General features: G+C 37.3%; 1 protein-coding gene across 2 annotated transcripts in view; it reads right to left on the bottom strand.

Moving 5' to 3' along the window:
- DNAH7 (dynein axonemal heavy chain 7) overlaps positions 1–19336 on the bottom strand; it is a 275773-nt gene that overhangs the window by 146857 nt on the left and 109580 nt on the right. For both annotated transcript variants that reach the window (XM_032860188.1, XM_032860189.1), the window contains 9 exons: positions 18478–18690; positions 16717–16815; positions 14028–14276; positions 11461–11610; positions 9510–9692; positions 8980–9156; positions 6074–6205; positions 3532–3756; positions 747–944 (listed from right to left, as the gene is read on the bottom strand). In XM_032860188.1, the coding sequence (XP_032716079.1) occupies positions 747–944; positions 3532–3756; positions 6074–6205; positions 8980–9156; positions 9510–9692; positions 11461–11610; positions 14028–14276; positions 16717–16815; positions 18478–18690 (1626 nt within the window). The remainder of the gene's footprint in view (positions 1–746; positions 945–3531; positions 3757–6073; positions 6206–8979; positions 9157–9509; positions 9693–11460; positions 11611–14027; positions 14277–16716; positions 16816–18477; positions 18691–19336) is intronic.

Raw genomic sequence — 19336 nt, 5'->3', positions numbered from 1 at the left:
GCAGAGCTGCGAGATCTTTAGCTACTCCAAAGAAATATCCATACTGTACAGTTCTCAGCCATAAGTGAACTAATGGAGCTGCCACGCTGCTGTGGGCCGTCATCTAGAATGGAGCCCCAAGAAAGGTGAAGTCCACTTATCTTCCACACTGTCCAGGTGATCCTGGAGAAACCCGCACTTACCTCTCATGACAAAGCTGCGGGTGCTACTCACTATTAGCTCCAGCCAGTTTCTGCCTTTAGAAATCTGAAACCAGAGGCAAGAACTGGCCTTTGTTCAGTATGACCTTCTAAATACAAGGGAACCAAGACTATGTAGAGCTACTGAGATTTTGGACATTATCTGCTAGAGCAGCTAGCATTTTTTTTTTTTACCAAACACACAATGGGCATGATTCAGAAGTCAAAGAAAATCATTTTTATTACTATATAGTAATCTTCCATATACTAAACAATTTTGAAAATTAAGAATTAAACACCTCTTCCTTTCAAGGGATATAAAATCTTCATCCTAATGAGCTATTTTAAAGGTATAATAATTTTAAAAGGTATAATAATTTAGTGATATAAAATGGAATCATACCTTTAGTCCATTTCTAAAATAAATAGGCAGTTAAGAATTCTCTGTGGCTACATCAACATATTTTAATATTTAAAAATATGAGATCTACTATTTCAGGTAGTTAAAAAATAACATTCTTAAGAATATGATGGATATTTTAACATGTAGATTTCTTTAATACTTACAATAATATAAACGCTCTTTCCAGTTCCTGTTGGTCCTACAAATATTGAAGGCTTTTGATGGGTGGTCAACAATTCCATTAAAGCAGAGCATCGCACCGTGTCCAGAGTTGGTACAATGATTTCATTAAACATCACATCTTTAGGAATTTGAGGAGCTTCTGCCAATTTCTTTACCCATGGTTCCCATTTTCCTATTCCCTGTTTATAATAAACAGCCAAATGATGAATGTTATATTATAAAATACTTTTAAAAGCTCTGTTATTCTGTGCTGTTATAGAAAAGATCGAAGATCAAGACGAAAAACAAAACAAAACAAAAAACCACTGACATTTACATATTTGTTTTTATCCTTTAAAACACTTCACCCTGAGTTTGAAAGTTAAATTTTGTGTTAAATTGTGGAGAAACTAGGCTTTCATATGAATCAAAAAGAAATGGCAATGCTGTGATATTTCTAATTGCTGAAACGACTGATTACGTTAAACCAAAGATCAAATATTTTGTCCAAATGTTAATTTTTTTAATGACACTAAGAAACTAATTAGTGCATTAAATAGTAAAGAATTTTATTCAATAAGTTTAACAAATATAGAATTTTTTCCCCTAAAACATCAGCTGCATGTTGCTTGTACTTTTATTAATGGTATTTATAACATAAGCTTATCATTTTACATGAGATTTTTTTTTAAACTGTGGTTTTAAAAAAACTCCTAAAATTTATCTTCAACCATTTTTTAAGTATACAGTTCAGTAGTGTTAACTATATTCCCCTTGTTGTGCAACAGATATCTAGAATGGATAAGATTTCTTCGTGTGAGATTATTATTATGAATTAACATTATACCATATTTTTGTATCCAACTCGTCGACTAAAATTTGTATTTGCTATGCAGTCTTTAGAACAAAAACTTCCAAAAATAACATGTTAACTCTCTTGCTTTAGAAAAACATCACTGCTCTCTTCATTCTTACAGAATTAAATTTAAGATCCTCCTCATTCAAAACACATCAGAATTCAGACTCCTTCCTTCATGCGTCCCACAGTCCAGCCCCATTGATGGACTTACTGTTTCCCAATATGCTCAAGTCCCTGGATCTTCCCACAGGACACTCTTTTGGCCTAGAGTGTCATATGGCACTCTTCTGAAAAGGTTAAGAACTCACCGAGGGCAGTACTGTGACTTACTCATTTTTGTAACCTCTGGCACGAGCTGTGCATATAGTACAGGTTTTTTGGGTTTTGGTTTTTGTTTTTGTTTTTTTTTTGAGGAGGGTGATTTCACATCAAGTTGAAAACTGTATTGCAAGGAAGTAACTAGAACTTTCTAGAACTGAAGAAGAAACAATGTCCTTCCCTTATTCTTGATAATCTTTTCTAGGATGGATATTTTGTCACCATATGGGAAAGGAAAGATTAAGAATCAGAAAACCTGAGTGAATACTCATTGAGAGGTTTTGTGATACTGGGAAGAATCACATAATATCTCTGAGCCCTAATTTCCTCAATGGGAAGATTTATAAAATAATTTTATCTTTCCTATTTCACTGAGATGTTGGGAAACAAATTGAAATGATCGTAGAAAAATTTAGTAAACTGCAAGGTGCTCTGAAAATGCGGGGTGTTGTTAGTAATTGAAATAAAATAAAATTGGCAAATAAAAGGCTACTATCTTGTGGCTGACAGGGTGAAGAGTGTCTTCTGAGGTGGGCTTGGCGATACATCTCAAGAGCCATAAAAATTTAAAAATTGATTCAGCAAATTCCTTTTCTAGGAACTTATTTTAAAGAAACAATCAGATATGTACACAATGCCTTGTATAAGAATATTCACTAAAGCAGAAAAACTAAGAAAAAACAAAAGCAGTCCAATGTGTAAGGGTAGGGAACTGTTTGGATAGATCATGGCCCATCCAGATAATAGCCTCTAGGGAGGCTTTAGAAAGATAACTTTATTAAAGAAATATTGGTGAGATAGAATTATCTTCTGGGGATATAGTATGAACCATTTTCACTTGAAGCTTCATATTTAAATAGGTATTCCTGGGGTGCCTGGGTAGCTCAGTGGGTTAAAACCTCTGCCTTCAGCTCAGGTCATGATCCCAGAGTCCTGGGATAGAGCCCCCATCGGGCTCTCTGCTCAGCAGGGAACCTGCTTCCTCCTCTCTCTCTCTGCTTGCCTCTCTGCCTACTTGTGATCTCCATCTCTCAAATAAATAAAGTCTTTAAAAAATTAAATAAATAAATAGGTATTCCTGAAATCCTCAGTACAGTACTCATGGGAGCTGTTACATGTAAGTAAGTAAACAAATATCACCCAGCTTTTATTGTCCAGTGCATTTGGGAATGGTTGAGTTAATATTAACCCAGCTATGTTCCTACAGGACTTCTTAGCACCTGCGATATGCTAACATGCACCATATGAACCCCAAGATGGACCCTGAAACAGCATGCACCAAGGGCTGGACTAGAGGTCATACTGTGTACTTGTATTTAATGAACACAATAGGCCCATCAGGTGTTAATATTTGTCTTATTTCTATCAAAGAGAAAAACAAGGTACAAGAAGATTACTAGTCCAAGGCTATACAGAAAGAAAGTGACTTTATAAGGAATTTAAACCCTGATGTGTCTGACTTCAAAGCCAGAGTACCTTCCTCTACTACTCCATGCTGAGTCTTAAGGTAAAAAGGGGTGACAGGGTGGCCGCAGGGCCATTATGTGCTGTGTGTCTCCAAGGGAACTCTGCCTGGTTGGTAGTTGTAAATCTTGCTTCAGAGCTCTTACCTCAGTGACAAATTGATAATCATAAATTGTTCCTTTTTCAGGAAAAGGGACAGTTAGTGCTTTTGAAGGCATCTGTTCCATGCCACTCAGTAATTTAAACTTATTTCGAGTTAGTTCTGAAATTGGGCCTTCCATTAGTTCTCGAAGAATCTTATCAAATTTCAACCGATCATCATCTTTACAGGAAGCTCCGATGGACCAGATCAATGAAAACAGAAAAATGCCCTGCATTGGAGAGACGAGAAGATGAGTGCATTAAAGAATAACATTAATGTATTCTTGAAGCTTGAATCAGATCAGCCAGATTAATATCTTGGAAAGAAATTTAATAAACTAATCATAATCGTAGGTTATCTCAGGATTTTATAATAATTAGATTTTAAAAAATTGAATTGCATGTCTTATGAAGTATTGCTATCAGAAAAGATAACACAATGCAAAATACATGGTGAAACCTTAGAATGATTAGTCTGGTAAATCATGTGATATTTTAAATACATGAAAGGACCCTGATATTTAAAAAGTACATTGCAATAACTTTTTACTAAGGCAATTTTAATAAGGAATAATCAACCCCCATAATATACATGCTTTTTAATTTAAATCTTGATAGAGTTTTCTTAAAAGAACAAATTCATATTTGCTTATTTATCCGTTGTCACAACAATCTGAGCACTGACTGCATAACCACACCTATAGCTAGGGATGACAAGACCTAACACTAAATGAGAAAACCTATTTTCTTTTTCTCTTTTTCTTATTATGTTCAGTTAGCCAACATATAGTACATCATTAGTTTGTGATGCAGCGTTTAATGATTCATTAGTTGCATATATACCCAGTGGTCATCAAAACGCACACCCTCCTTAATACCCATCACCCAGCTACGTCATTTCCCCCCCCCCACTTCTGTAACCCTCAGTCTTTTTTCCTGGAGTCCAGAGTCTCTCATGGTTTGTTTCCCTCTCTGATTTCAAGTTTTCCCTCCCTTTCTCTGCAGACTTCCATGTCATTCCTTATATGGTTTCACTCATATGTGGACCATAAGTAATAACATGGAGAAAACCTATTTTTCTGTTTTAAAATCAAATCCCCATTTCATTTAAGATTATTTATTTGAGAGAGAGTGGGGGGGGGGAGTAGAAAGGAAGGGGCAGAGGGAGAGACTCTCAAGCAGACTCCCAGCTGAGCATGAAGCCCAATATGGGGCTCGATTCCGTGACCCTAAATCATGACCTAAGCTGAAATCTAGAGTCAGATGCTTAACTGACTGAGCCTCCCAGGTGTCCCTAAAGCACCCCCCCTTTTTTTTTTCTTAATTTATTTGACAGACAGAGATCACAAGTAGGCAGAGAGGCAGGCAGAGAGAGGAGCAAGCAGGCTCCCCGCTGAGCAGAGAGCCCAATGCGGGGCTCGATCTCAGGACACTGGGATCACGATCTGAGCTGAAGGCAGAAGCTTTAACCCACTGAGCCACCCAGGCGCCCCCCTAAAGCCCCTTTTTAAATGCCAAAACAAGCATAATCTTGACTACTCTTAAAAGGTTTGCACTATACTTAACACTGTTTGCCTACTCCTAGATTACTAACAGTGCTACCATTAGCAATATATAATTTTTTATTAGGGAATATTCAAGGGCCATTGATCATTTTATTCCTAATTGAAAAGTGTTTTCATACATATTTCTTTCCTCAATGCTAATATACATTTATATTACACACATATATATACACGCACATATATTTTATTTTTTAGTTTTTTAAGATTTTATTTATTTATTGGACAGAGAGAGAGATCATAAGTTGGCAGAGCAGCAGACAGAGAGAGGAGGGGAAGCAGGCTCCCTGCTGAGCAGAGAGCCCAACGTGGGGCTCAATCCCAGGACCCTGAGATCATGGCCTGAGCCAAAGGCAGAGGCTTGGCCCACTGAGCCACCCAGGTGCCCCCCACACACATATATTTTCAACATTTATATCTCAAGAAAAAGGGAAGAAAATCAAAATAAAAAACAAAGAATTATGATTTGAAGGTTGAAGGGGAGGCAAATCTTGTTATCAACTGGTCACTGCTGGGGCACCTGGGTGGCTCAGTCAGTTAAGCATCTACCTCAGCTTGGGTCATGATCCCAGGGTCCTGGAATTGTGCCCTGAATCTGGGTCTCTGCTCAGGGGGGAGCCTGCTTCTCCCTCTCCCCCTGCTCATGAACATACATGAACTGCCCCCACCCTCATATAAATGTGTATGATCTTAAAAAAAAAAAAAAAGTCACTGTTGTCTTGGGGATTGATAATGTTTGAGGCTGGTTAAATGACCTGCGATCTCAGTAGCAGATCTAGGGGTATCATTGGGTTTCACCCAAACCTCATGATGCAATGGAACTGACAGCAGGAGAGCTTCCCTACAAGCACTTACTATTGGGGGCCCAATTTTTTCTTGCTGTCCAGCCTCTAGTTCCAGGGAGAAAATGAAGTTCCTAATCAGGAAGCATTGGCAAAGCAGTAGATGTCTTTCTATCGGAAGATTCAAAGGCAATGGACCTTACCTCCAGTAATGAGTACGTTTCTCGATCATTTCTCTCTCTCACTTTGATTTCATCAGAAAAGTTATCCATAAAACAGTCTATCAGATTCATTAAGGATCGGACTAAGTTTGTGTCTGAAGTAGGAGATAATTCCTGAAAAATCAGGGGAAAGTGTGTAAAACAAATTAACTTCAATTAGGCACTAGTTAAAATAGCATCAACTAAGACTTATTGAATTTACGTAGTCCTCATGGGCATGGTACCCATGAAAAGGAACTAGGATAATTCTCATTTTGCAGGTGGGAAAACTGCGGCACAAATCAATTCCCTAGTCCAAAGTGTGGCGTCACTGGATGTCCTGTCCCATGGATGCATCCTTGAACCATTCCTGCACTGATTCCCAAATTCAAAAATTTACTTTTACACATTCAGTTGTGTTCATCAACGACCTAGAATCTATCTTATACCAATTTTGTAAATCAAAACACTAAAAAAAATCCTTAAGCATTAAAATTAATGAATGTGTTTCCAAACTTATTTTATACGTCTTTATACCAATCCTCATAGTAAACTCATTCCTATGAAATAAATTTGCAAGTCTTGAAGAGCCCAAAATATTCCCAGAGTGCTGTAAACACCATGAGCTTTACTTTTTGTGGGGGAGGGGAGGTCTCACCATGACTGTTTATAAAATAATGCAATAGTGCGTACAGCTCCTAACACCATGCATCATACAACAATTTCTCCATAAACAGGTTGTCTTCTTCCCTCCAAGCTTTCTTCCAACCCTTAGAGTGGTACTGTTTCGTGATTAACACTTAAGAGTTAACTCTCTGTGGGGTGCCTGGGTGGCTCTGTGGGTTAAAGCCTCTGCCTTGGCTCAGGTCATGATCCCAGGGTCCTGGGATTAGGCCCCGCATCAGGCTCTCTGCTCTATGGGGAGCCTGCTTCCTCCTCTCTCTCTGCCTGCCTCTCTGCATACTTGTGATTTCTCTGTCAAATAGATAAATACAATCTTTAAAAAAAAAAAAAAAAAAGAGTTAACTCTCTGAAATGGACTCAGAAGATTAGAAGCAGCCGACCTCATCTTTAGCCGCTGTCCCAGTAGAAACAGGCAGAAATGACAAAGGAGTTTCTAAAGATTGGACTAAGTATTAGTGACCCAACACTAAAATACGAATAGTTATCACTACAAGTAAGACACTTATTACTACATGGTAACAAGAGGAATTCATAATTTATTTGAGAGGACAAAAGTGCAGAGGACATTTTAGAAGCTTGTATTAAAGTGTGTTTTCTTGGGGTGCCTGGGTGGCTCCATTGGTTAAGCGACTACCTTCGGCTCTCATGATCCTGGAGTCCTGGGATCGAGTCCTGCATTGGGCTCCCTGCTCAACAAGGGAGTCTGCTTCTCCCTCTGACCCTCTCCCCTCTCATGCTCTCTCTCTCTTAAGTAAATAAATAAAAAATTTTTAAAAAGTGTGTTTTCTCTTTTGTTACTGGAAAGATAGTTATTACATGGAAAATTCATGTATTCGTAAGACCTACATTCTCTGACAATGCCAGGGTGGGGGTGGGTGGGGGGAAAGCTGTAGCTTATTTTACAAGGGCAACCGTTTTTGAAACATGATTACTTCAAACCTTCATCACATTTCATGTTTGTGTGTTGTTTAAATTTTTTAACAACCAAGCTTCTTAAAAGAGCAGCGCACCCCACTGTTGTGACCAGGAGCTCCCATATTCAGCTAGCTGCCCTGGAGCTCCCTTGCCTCTTCCCTGAAAGTGTTTGGGCCATGCTTGTCCCTATGATCTTCTTAATTGCCAAATCTAAGGGACACGTGCCAATCCTTTTCTGCCCTGACATGTCAGTGGTTTCTGGTAATACCGACTACTTGCTTCTTAAAAGGCTCTCCCCCCTGAAATCACAGCAGCACCCAGGATGCTATTCTTTGCTCTCTTACTTTTCTTTCTCTTTAGGTAATACCCACTGGCAGGATTTTAAAATCCACCTTCCTTATCTGTACCTTGAGCCAAACTTGTGTCTTAAGCTTTTCTATTTTATTTCCAACAGCAGGAAAAATAACCAGGCCTGTGTTCCTGCATTTGTTCCAGAGCCAAAGTCATCCTAATAGACCTTTGGTTGACATCTCCCAGAGCAGAAATTAAGCATACTTTCCCCACAGTTTCCAGCTGGAGAGGGTTTAAGAGCCTGGCTCGAACTCCATCAACTCTCAGAGGCAGGAGATTTCCATTCAGGCTGTCATTTCCCCCCCATTGTACCTTTCCCCCTGCACCAATCCCCTGGATACACTGAAAGAGAGAAAAATGGATTTGGACTTTTTTCAGTCTTCTACCAGGGACTGACTTTCTTCCCTAAATCCCAGGTTTTTTTAGCCAACAACAGTCATCTCTAAACAAGTAGATGCACTCATGCTAAATAGAGCGGATTCCCCATGTAGCCCGCCTGAAGCAACAACGTATTACGCCATTATTACCCACTACCTAATTCATCAGATGTCATAAATGAATTACTTTTAAAAATCGGCCTTTTGCTAATGATAAAATATTACATATTTATCCTAGGAACTCCAAAAAGCAAAAAAATTATAAAAATGGAAACTAAAATATAACAGTCGCTGAGAAATGAGAGATAACATTTTAGGATATTTTCACCCAGATGTGGTTAGGTGGACCTTTAAGATGTTGTTTTTTTTTTTTTCTTGAAGGGAATAGATTAGCATCCATATATTCTCTCAAACCCTAAAATGCCTCATTAAATCTTTCTACTTTAATCAGAAAATGTTTTAGTTAAGCCAGTTAAATTATTTTAATATCTGAGCATTGGTATTAACAATAGACAAAATGAATATATTTGGCTGATTTGGATTTTCCATTTATTCAAGTCTTACAATTCTGATTCCTCTTACCTTCGCATGCTTTCTAATAAATTCAACAGAAACTGGGACCATTCTGTCAAATAAGCCTACTATAAATTCTTTCTGCATGGAACCAATCGCAGCAGGTAGAAGATTTATCCAAGACAACATTAATGGTCTCCAGCCTAACATGTGAGGTTCCATGTAAATCATGCCACATCTGGAAACCTGGAAAAAGAATAATTGTTTACCATCAAGGTAATGCTTCTGTAAGAAATATGACTTGGTACATCTGTTTCTTATAACCTTCAGAAAATTCTTTTTAAAAAAATTTAATTTTATGTAATTTCATGATCTAAATTCTTGTGTATGACTTTACCGATGGCTTTAAAGAAAGAGGAAAATATCCCTGACTCTCAGATTTGTCACAGTAGGTCAACAGATAGGTCTGTTCGTAAAGAATCGGAGTACTGTTAAAATGAATTCTACTAATGTTTTTCTTTCAAAGTCAAGGTTACTAAGTAATAAAGTCATTTATAGCATTTCAAATTTATAAGCAGATGTCAAAATTGAGAACTTACAGTAGCAGGAGAAGCGACTTCCAAATCCATTGGTTCAAAAATAAGATTCATTTGTGGTGACATCTGAATGATCTCCCCACTCATCAGACACAGCTTTTTGTTATCATCCAGCACCGTGTTCATATTCTCAATCCACACTGCATCTACTGGTCCATCAAAGATTAACCATTTCCTATCTGGTGTCTGGTTTAAGCATATGATGAATAAAGGACAAAAATTAGTAGGGATAATATAAGGAAACAGTCCAATAATGTTTCAAAATTTAAAAATGTAACTCCTAAAATTATTTTCACCGTAAAAATGTAAGGCAGGGGCGCCTGGGTGGCTCAGTGGGTTAAGCCTCTGCCTTCAGCTCAGGTCATGATCTCAGGGTCCTGGGATCGAGCCCTGCATCGGGCTCTCTGCTCAGCAGGGAGCCTGCTTCCTCCTCTCTCTCTGCCTGCCTCCCTGCCTACTTGTGATCTCTGTCTGTCAAATAAATAAATAAATCTTTAAAAAAAATATGTAAGGGCATCTTTTGAATAAAGTGTGTGTGTGTTTATGGAGAGAGAGAGATAGAAAGAGTCACTGAAGAAGCCTATATACGCCCATGGACAAGACCGAAGTATAACATCTTTTCTCAAAATCTCATCTTTTCCAATGTTTCTGGACTCATATATAACATGTTTCAGGAAGCATTATGAGTAAAAAAACATAATTGCCAGAGAAAATAGTTTTCATTGAAAGTATCTGATTCTATGCAGTATTATGTTCATGTAGATTAACTACTCTTGGGTGCCAAATCAAGTTTTTTCTTCTCTCCACTGAATGAATTCACACACACACATCCCGCTTGGGTTTCCGAATGGTTTCGCAGTGATACGGGATATCAGTATAAGGTTCAGTCTCACGATGATAAACGTGACAATATTTGCGCATTGTCTGAACAACAGCAAATGTTCGATGAGGCCCAAGGAATGGCCAGATATTCATGGGAAGTGCAACAGTGGATTCTCCTTTCCAGATCTTACAAAATCTGCTTTTTTGTGCACACAGATGATGCCTTCATTCCCTTTCAGCAAATGTGGATTCAAGTTGAAGAGGTGAGGGGTTTGAATCGATCCTAACACCTTCCCAGGACCTGTCACCAACTGCTTTAGTCTGCAAGACCGTAGACCTATCACAGACTCGGGCTGCTCCATACCCACACTCAAAAGCCAGCTCTGGCCAGGCTCCGGGAGCAAGGAAGAGCTCATACCTCAGAGATCACCTCAAGATCAAATTTCCCTTGTCCAGTTGGCTTCCCATGCCTGCTAACGCTCACTTTGGGTAACACGGCCAGGTAACAGAGATGCTGGGCTCTGTAGGCTGAAGGACCTCACGTGTCATTTGGCTTTACTACTTGCCAGCTGTCTGGTTTTGGGTCAGCTCCTTAACCTTTCTGAGACTGAGTATTAATGGGGCAAAACGTCCTGGAAAATGTAATGTATGCTATGTAACTGAGTATAAAATGGGAGATATCTTGTAATTATTTCTGCATAAATAATGTGACTACATACATTATATAGAGATGTCATGTGTTAATCTGGACCAGAGGGCATCCACTGTAAAAAGAAAGAACCTGAGAAGTTATATCAATGATCTCCCATCTCTGTCTGTCCCGTCATTACTTTTATCCTTGAAATTACTAGTAAAGCCTGATATTGGGCAAGATCTCCGCCCCATGAAAGCCAATTCTTATGTTACACTCATTGTCTGAGGTCCTTGAGCCACTCAGAGCAAAGTTGAGCTTTGACGTTTTTCTATTATTACACCAACTGAAGAGTCATGGTCAGCTGAGTCCTTAAGTGGGTAAAGAACACCAAAGTAAGGACATATTGTCTGAAACAACTGGAAAAGAAAAAACAACAGAAATTCATCAGAAGGAACGCACAGTCTTTCTGAATGTGCACACTAGAGTGCTGGTACTCACAGATGAAGCAGCAAACGCTCTGAAACTGACAGCCAGGATGCCATCGGACCACTCGTGAGACACCACGTCAAACTGTCCATACAGCTGACCCATGGTGACAGACTTGGGATTTAACACAGTGATTTGAACCTTGTTCTCCTCCATTAACCCCTTAATGGAAAAAAGCACATTTATTTAGAAGGATATTGTCTTTATTCATAAAAAACATGAGTGGATATGTAGAAAATCTAGATTCTGCAAAGAAACTACCAGAAGCAAGGAGTGCATTTCACAAATTTCCAGCATACAGAGTCAGTTTATTAAGACTGGTTGTATTTTCTCTAGAGGGCTAAACAACTAAAAAAATAAAATTTTACAAATACCACTTATGATAGTATTTAAAACTCATGAAATACTCAGTAATAAATTAGCAAATTTATTGTTGCAAATAAATTATCAAATTTGCCAACAAATTAGCAAAGAGCTATAAACCTAAAACTACAAAAGGAGTTGGAAATTTTTTCTTTTTGTAAAGTGTCAAATGGTATGTACATATTATAGGCTCTTCAAGTTACATATAGTTGGTCACATATTCTTCTCCATTTCTCTTTGTTTTCTTTCTTTCTGTTTTTTTGTTTTGTTTTTTATAAACCTTAAAAAATATTACCACTATTCTAAGTTCTTTGGCATTAGAAAAATAGGTTTGGAACCAAATATGGCCTATGGGCTGTACCTGGTTGACTGGTGCTACCAAACCTTCTTTGAGAGAAAATGAAAATATCTAAATATAGGCAACCCTGTTCCATTCTCACAGAATCAAAAAGGTAATATTCGTAAGTTGTCAATTTTGACCAGAATCTTGAAAGCTGGGAATAATACAAAAGATGTTAACACACTTAGGGCATGAGATTTTATGTTTTTAATTAATAGGAGTTACTTTCTTAGAGTAGCTTTAGGTTCAAAGAGAAATTGAGTGGAAAGTACAGAGATTCACATATATTCCCTCTGTCCCCCAGCTCCCCCTCCATTTCCCCTATTATTAAAGACTTGCCGTGGGGTGATATATTATTATGAATGATCAACTCATATTGATACATTATTATCTTTTTAAAGATTTATTTATTTATTTGAGAAAGAGAGAGAGCATGAGTGGGAGAGGCAAAAGAGAGAGAATCTCAAGCAGACTCCGCAGTGAGTGGGGAGCCCAACACAGGCTCAACCTCACAACTCTGAGATCATTACCTAAGCCAAAACCAACAGTCGGACGCTTAACTGACTGCACTGTTCAGGGGTCCCTGATACATTATTATTAACTAAAGTCCGTGGTGGACATTAAGGGTCACTCTTGTGATGTACATTCTACAGGTTTTGTCAAATGCATAACGGCACTTATCCATTATTACAGTATCATACAGAATAGCTTCACTGCCCTAAAATCCCCTGTGCTCTCTTATTTGTCATTATTCCTTTTTCTATATATATAACATAACAAGTGCAATTCTTCCCAATGCTGCCTTCTGCCCACACCCCCAGGGCTTGGGACACAAAAAACCGAACTCAAGAAAAGATGTGGAATAATAACACTAGACAGTAAAACAAGCCCATGGTCTTCACATTCTTCTCTGTGCCCGCCAAGGAGATAACAATGCATCATTCTACACGGGGAGGCATGGGAAAGCTCCGCCATCTTAGTCAGGGAAGTTGTTGCACTAAGGCAAGACTTTTGTCTCAAAAATGCAGCAAGGCTAGTGAGAGTCCACAATCAAGATATAATGATCACAAATAGCATTTGGCTACACACACTGAAATATATGAAGCAAAAACTACTCAAAATACAAAAAGCAGACAGAAATACAGTATTAGTTGCAGAATTAAAAATAGCCTCATTCCTTTAGCATGTCAAAGTAGGCCAATTTTAAATAAATGATCGTATTATTCACAATCCATGTCTTACACAATCTTTTACTGCATTTGTGTGTACATGTGTGACTCACATAACACAAAACACACATTCACTTCAATACCACTAGCAGCCAATCACAGAAGTTTGCCTTACAAATCTAACCATTCAGAAAATAAAAATACTCTTGAAAGTATGAAAAGAAAGCTTTCAGGCTTTTCATGTTTTCAGAATTTTTCTACAACATGTGTTACTTTCATAAATAAAAAAAATTTTTAAAAAGAAATAGAAAGTTGACATGCAAACCTATGATAGATAGGGTAATTACTTTATATGATCTTTCTAGTAGTATTTTCCTTTGAATCATTTTCCCTTTGATTTTTAAGTTGCAACATTAAAATATTTTTTAAAATCACTGTACATTCTGGGGCACCTGTGAGGGTCAGTGAGTTAACCCTCTGCCTTAGGCTCAGGTCATGGTCTCAGGGTCCTGGGATCGGGCCCCGCATCTGGCTCTCTGCTCGACAGGGAGCCTGCTTCCCCCTCTCTCTCTGCCTGCCTCTCTGCCTACTTGTGATCTCTCTCTTTTTCAAATAAATAAATAAAATCTTAATAAAGTAAATCACTGTACACTCTATCTTGCACAAAGCTGATTATGAATAAATTAGTGCATTAATAACACACTTACCTTTTCACATATGTCATTTAGTGCTCCAGCTAAGACGCGGTATGCACTGGTTTTTCCTCCAAATGGTTCCCCGACAATCATAAAACCATGACGCACAATCATCATTTCATATATTTGAAGTATCTTCTCGGAAAAGAATCTGGTCAGTTGCAAATTCATGGACTCACAGTTGTCTTTGATAGCTGCGAGCAAATCATTGTAATCTGGTTTTGGTAATTTCACACCAGGAAACAAATCTGAGGTGATTCCCTGGTGGCAGAGGATTTGGGGATTTATATTACATATCTGATACCCTCTCTCTCTCTCTACACACACACACACACACACACACACACACACACACACATCATGAAAGTCCTCCCATCCTCGCATTTAATATTGATGGAAATAGAGCCATTAAATAGTTCAACAGTAGTTTTACAGCTTTATAGAGATATGGCTGACATGCAATGAACTCTATATATTTAAAGTGTTACAACTGGGTAAGTGGAGTCATCAAATCAATCAAGATAATCAACATATGTCTCCCAGAAGTCACCTTGTTACCTTTCATAATCCTCCTTCCCTTCTCTCTTTGCCCCCTCCTACCTCCATCACCAGGAATCCACTAATTTGCTTTCTATTACTATTTTTATTTGCATTCTCTAGAATTGAATATAGATGAAGTTACACATTACAGGTACCACTTTTTTTCTGTGTGACTTCTTTTCACTCAGCGTAAAGATGTGGAGATTCCCACATGTGACACCATGATTTAATAGTTCGTTGAATACAAGTATTACATTCAAATCCATTCCCCTGTTGATGGATACTTTCTTTCATTGTTTCCAGTTTAGGGCCATTACAAACAAAACTGCTATGAACACTATATACAACACTTTTTATGGACAAATGACTTCCATTTTTCTTGGTTGAATACTGAAGAATGGAAAACCTGGATAATATGGGGGTTATGTGTTTAATATTTTAAGAAACTATCTGCTTTCCAAAGTGGTTGTGTTATTGTGCATTCACTCCAGCAGTGTATAACACTTCTAATATTTGTTATGGTTGGTCTTTTTAATTTTACCCACACTAATAGGTACATCACACTGTCTTACTGCAGCTTCTTCAATGTGCGTTTCCTGATGACTAATGTTTTGCATGTGCTTATTTGCTTTATGTGTATGTTCTTTAGTGAAGTCCCTCTTCAAATCTTTTGCCTGTTTTTAATGGTTTTTTTTCTTAATGGTAAGTTTTGACCATTCTTTAAATATTCTGTATACAAGTCCTTCATCATAAACCTAAATTTGCAAATATTTTTCCTAGTTTGCAACTTGTCTTTCATCCTCTGACCAGTGCCTTTCAAAGAGCAAACTTTTTAAATTTTGAAGAGTCTATTTTATTGATTTATTGTTTTATGCATTGTGCTTTTGGTGCCGTGTTTAAGAAATTTTTGCCTATCCCAAAGTCACAAGAGCTGTCTCCCGTTTTCTTCTAGAAATTTTACAGTGTTACAATACTTTTAAGTTAAGAAGTTAGACAACTATGATCTTATTTCAAGGCTTATTATAAAGACAGTTTCATATTAGTATAATGATAGACAAATATAACAATGGAACACAATGGGGAGCCCAGAAAGAGACCCCCACACACTTGACCAATTCATTCTCAACAAAGGCACAAAGACAATTTAGTAGAGAAAAGATAAAAAAAGAATGCCTGTATTTGTTAAAACAATGAACATACAAAAATCAGTTCAAAGGTATTTTAATCATTGTGGTGGCTAATCAGCTTAGTGCCCTTCAAAGATTCATGCCCATATAAAACCTCAAAACGTAACCTCATTTGGAAATAGGATCTTTGCAGATATAATTAGGTAAATTAAGAAGAGGTTATACTGGGCCTTAAGTCCAAGGGCTGGTGTCTTTATAACAGAAAGGAGAAGAAGATTCAAACACAAATACACCCAGGGAAGGCCATGTAATGACGGAGGCAGAAATCAGAGACATGCCAGTGCACCATATTATTAAACTTAGTTCTCCCTTTAAATCATCCTGAAAAACATCAATTTCATAAAAGCCATTATATTCTTTTAAAGAAATTAGGCTTTTTATTAATTAATTTTTTAAAAAGATTTGATTTATTTATCAGAGAATGAGAGAAAGCACAAGCAGGGGGAGCTGCAGGCAGAGGGAGAAACAGACTCCCCACTGAGCAAGGAGTGAGATACAGGGCTCCCTCCCAGGACCCTGGGATCGTGACCTGAGCTGAAGGTGGACGCTTACCCAATCAAGCCACTCAGGTGTCCCAAGAAATTAAGCTTTTTAATAAATTTCTTCAATTATTAATTTAACAAACATTTGTCAAGTACCTTTTCAGTGCAAAGGATTCAGTGATGGGTTAGACCCATTATTTTCCTTCAAGGAGCCTACATTCTAGTGCAATTTATCAACAAGCAGACTTTATAACTTTTGTGTGCTTATTTATGTTACACAGTTTTTAAAAAGTACAATTTAAAAATCCCAGCTTCTTGAAAGTCACCTGGCAGAACTAAACACACTTCAAGTAAAACATGGAATGATCTATGTTTCTCTGTGCCATATCATTATTTTCTGTAGAAGTTTCTCATAAGGAGTTGCAAACTTGGACATTTGATAAATACATTATTATAAAAATTCTGATACGCCAAAATAACAAATATCCTTACCTCAAAGAGTGGTAAATCATGGGACAAAAATTTTGGCAGATTTACATCAATAATAGATCTAAGCAGCAAAATTTCTTCATTTTCATTTGGGTATTTCAGCTAAAAGAAAATACACTCATGATGATATTGCCATCAGCTAAGTACGCCCCCTACATGTTCACACACACACACACACACACACACGTATACACACATAGGCCCCAAAGACAATTTAAACCCACATAAAACTTTTCTCATTTATTTTCATTTAATTGGATTGTTAATAATTTTAGGTTTTGAAAAAATTCCAAAACACTTGGGGTAACCCCAAAGTTTACTAAAAACCTGGTTGAACTCCGAACCTGTTGCTCAGGCCCATAATAAGGTGTGCAGAGTTCACAAAAATAAGAATTTCAAATTATTTCTCTCAACTTCAATACTTTATTCAACACCTCACTCCAAAGTTTCTCCTACCATCATGCATTTAATTTTCCAGAACCCTCACTCCTTCCCTCTAGAATCTTTCTGCCTAAAAAATTTCATGTTCCACCACAACTGGATTTATCCTTACAAAGTCAGTGGCGCCAGCAGTCAAGTTCAGAGAACCTAATGCCAAAGGTCATCCTGCTCATAGGGTGTCTTTGGATCAGTCTAACCATACCTAAATTATGAGGTGTCAAAAGTCTATTTTGTCATTTGAGAAGTTATTATTTTAAAGCAAATGTTTAAATTGTTCCTTGATATAATAAAAACAAACTTCAAAATATTCAAGCTAACACTTTCAACAATTCTAAATTAGCTTTTGACAAAGAATGAAAGGATTCATTTGCAGGATTCATTTGCTGTATAACTTTAATAGCTCAATTCCACAGTCAAGATGTCAGTGATAACATACACTAGACAATGCATTATCTTTCCCATTATCTGACCACAGTGTAATCCTGACACGCTAAGTTAATAAAAATTGTTACTTCTAGTTGCATTGGCTTATTGCAAAAAACAATGACATGCAGTTATTCTAGGCTAATGTGAAATGGAATATCATCACTATGTATCAGAATTCTCAGTACCGTTTATTACAGAAGATAAAAATGCATGCCATTGTTCTTAATCATGTAGAATATATTTTAAAATCCTTTCTCCTATAAAACATGAACATAAAAATTTTATAAACTCCAAGGTCACATTTTCCACTTTGCTATTAACTATAGCCTACCTTGCTTTGTTTCATAAAGAACTAATACACAGAGTTCACACCTGCATAAAATATTTTCAATGAAAAGTTACAGAAGTCTTAAAATATTTGGATTTTTCCATCCATATCGATTTATACCATTTTAAAATGCAAACATTATATTGCAAATCTGTAACTGCTAGTCCACAATGGGCTGCAATTACATAATTATATCAATTGATAATGTTTTGGCACATTTGTATATATTTATTAATTATACATTTTTTCCTTTAAAGCTATACATGTTCATATAGACTGAAAGCCTTCAAAATATTTCTCAGCAGCAAGGAATTTCATTCCTTGGTAGTACCTATTTTTAACATTTAAAATTACAGAGCAGAATTCAAATCAATAAGAATTATGTCTAAGTTTTTACAAATCATAAAATTTCCTTTTTCACATGTGCAAATGATCAACTCTTGTTTAGTATAATAGCTGGATTTTTTCAGCTGATGAAACCAACCAGTTACTAGAACTCTGTAAAGACACAGGCTCCTGAGATTTAGGAACAGAAAATTCCTGAGTAAGAAATAACTTGAGTTGTCTACCTTCAGATTCCCAGCAGCGGTAAGCACGGACTTCACGGCTCTCATGCCGTAGTCATAGTGATGTTGCGAGGACAATTGCTCTGAACACAAGCGGTAGGTAGCCACAATTTTTACTGAGAGTGGCCGAGCTGTGACAAACCCACAGGAGTACAGGACTATTTCAGCAATCATGGCATAGTCAGGCACCATCATTGCTACTGTCCGAAAGAGAGCCTGGAGGAGTGCAGAAAAGATATTTTTGAAAAGACCATTGTAAGGCAACCCTACTGTGCATTTCCTAATGTGTTATGACTGTATAGCTTTTCTGCAATAACGTTCAATTACAACATCCAGATCATATAGATAAAAACACTTAATTTTAAAAAAGGGTTTTTTGTAATTGTTATATAATAAATATCATTAACTTCTGTATCACTGTTTTTCCTTACATTATGCTTTGAGAACACTCACAAACATTCATGATACTTAGATTTTGGGTGAATTATTAAATCACATGCTGAGTATCACTTATGCTCTCTTCTTCTTGGGAAGTGACAGGCTATAGGGAAAATATATTCAAGTCTGCTGGGATGTCCAAAAGCTGGGCTTTTCACCTGGGCTGGTGAGAAAATGCATGGTACTGGGAGATCAGGCTTCAAGTGAGGCTGTCTTGGAATCTATTTAGTTGTAGGCTGCAGGCTAATCAGATAACTCCCAATAAAAAGCCTATGTTAGATAAATAAGGTATTTTGAGATATTTTTAACCTTTTTGAATTTGCAGCCACCATGTCAATCTTTAAGAAAACTTAAGTTCAGGGGCGCCTGGGTGGCTCAGTGGGTTAAAGCCTCTGCCTTCGGCTCAGGTCATGATCCCAGGGTC

Source organism: Lontra canadensis, unplaced genomic scaffold (assembly GCF_010015895.1).
Source record: "Lontra canadensis isolate GAN:19392208 unplaced genomic scaffold, GSC_riverotter_1.0 scaffold18, whole genome shotgun sequence".
NCBI lineage: Eukaryota > Metazoa > Chordata > Mammalia > Carnivora > Mustelidae > Lontra > Lontra canadensis.
The sequence above is the reverse complement of the archived record's forward strand: the minus strand, read 5'-3'. Positions and strand labels throughout refer to the sequence as shown.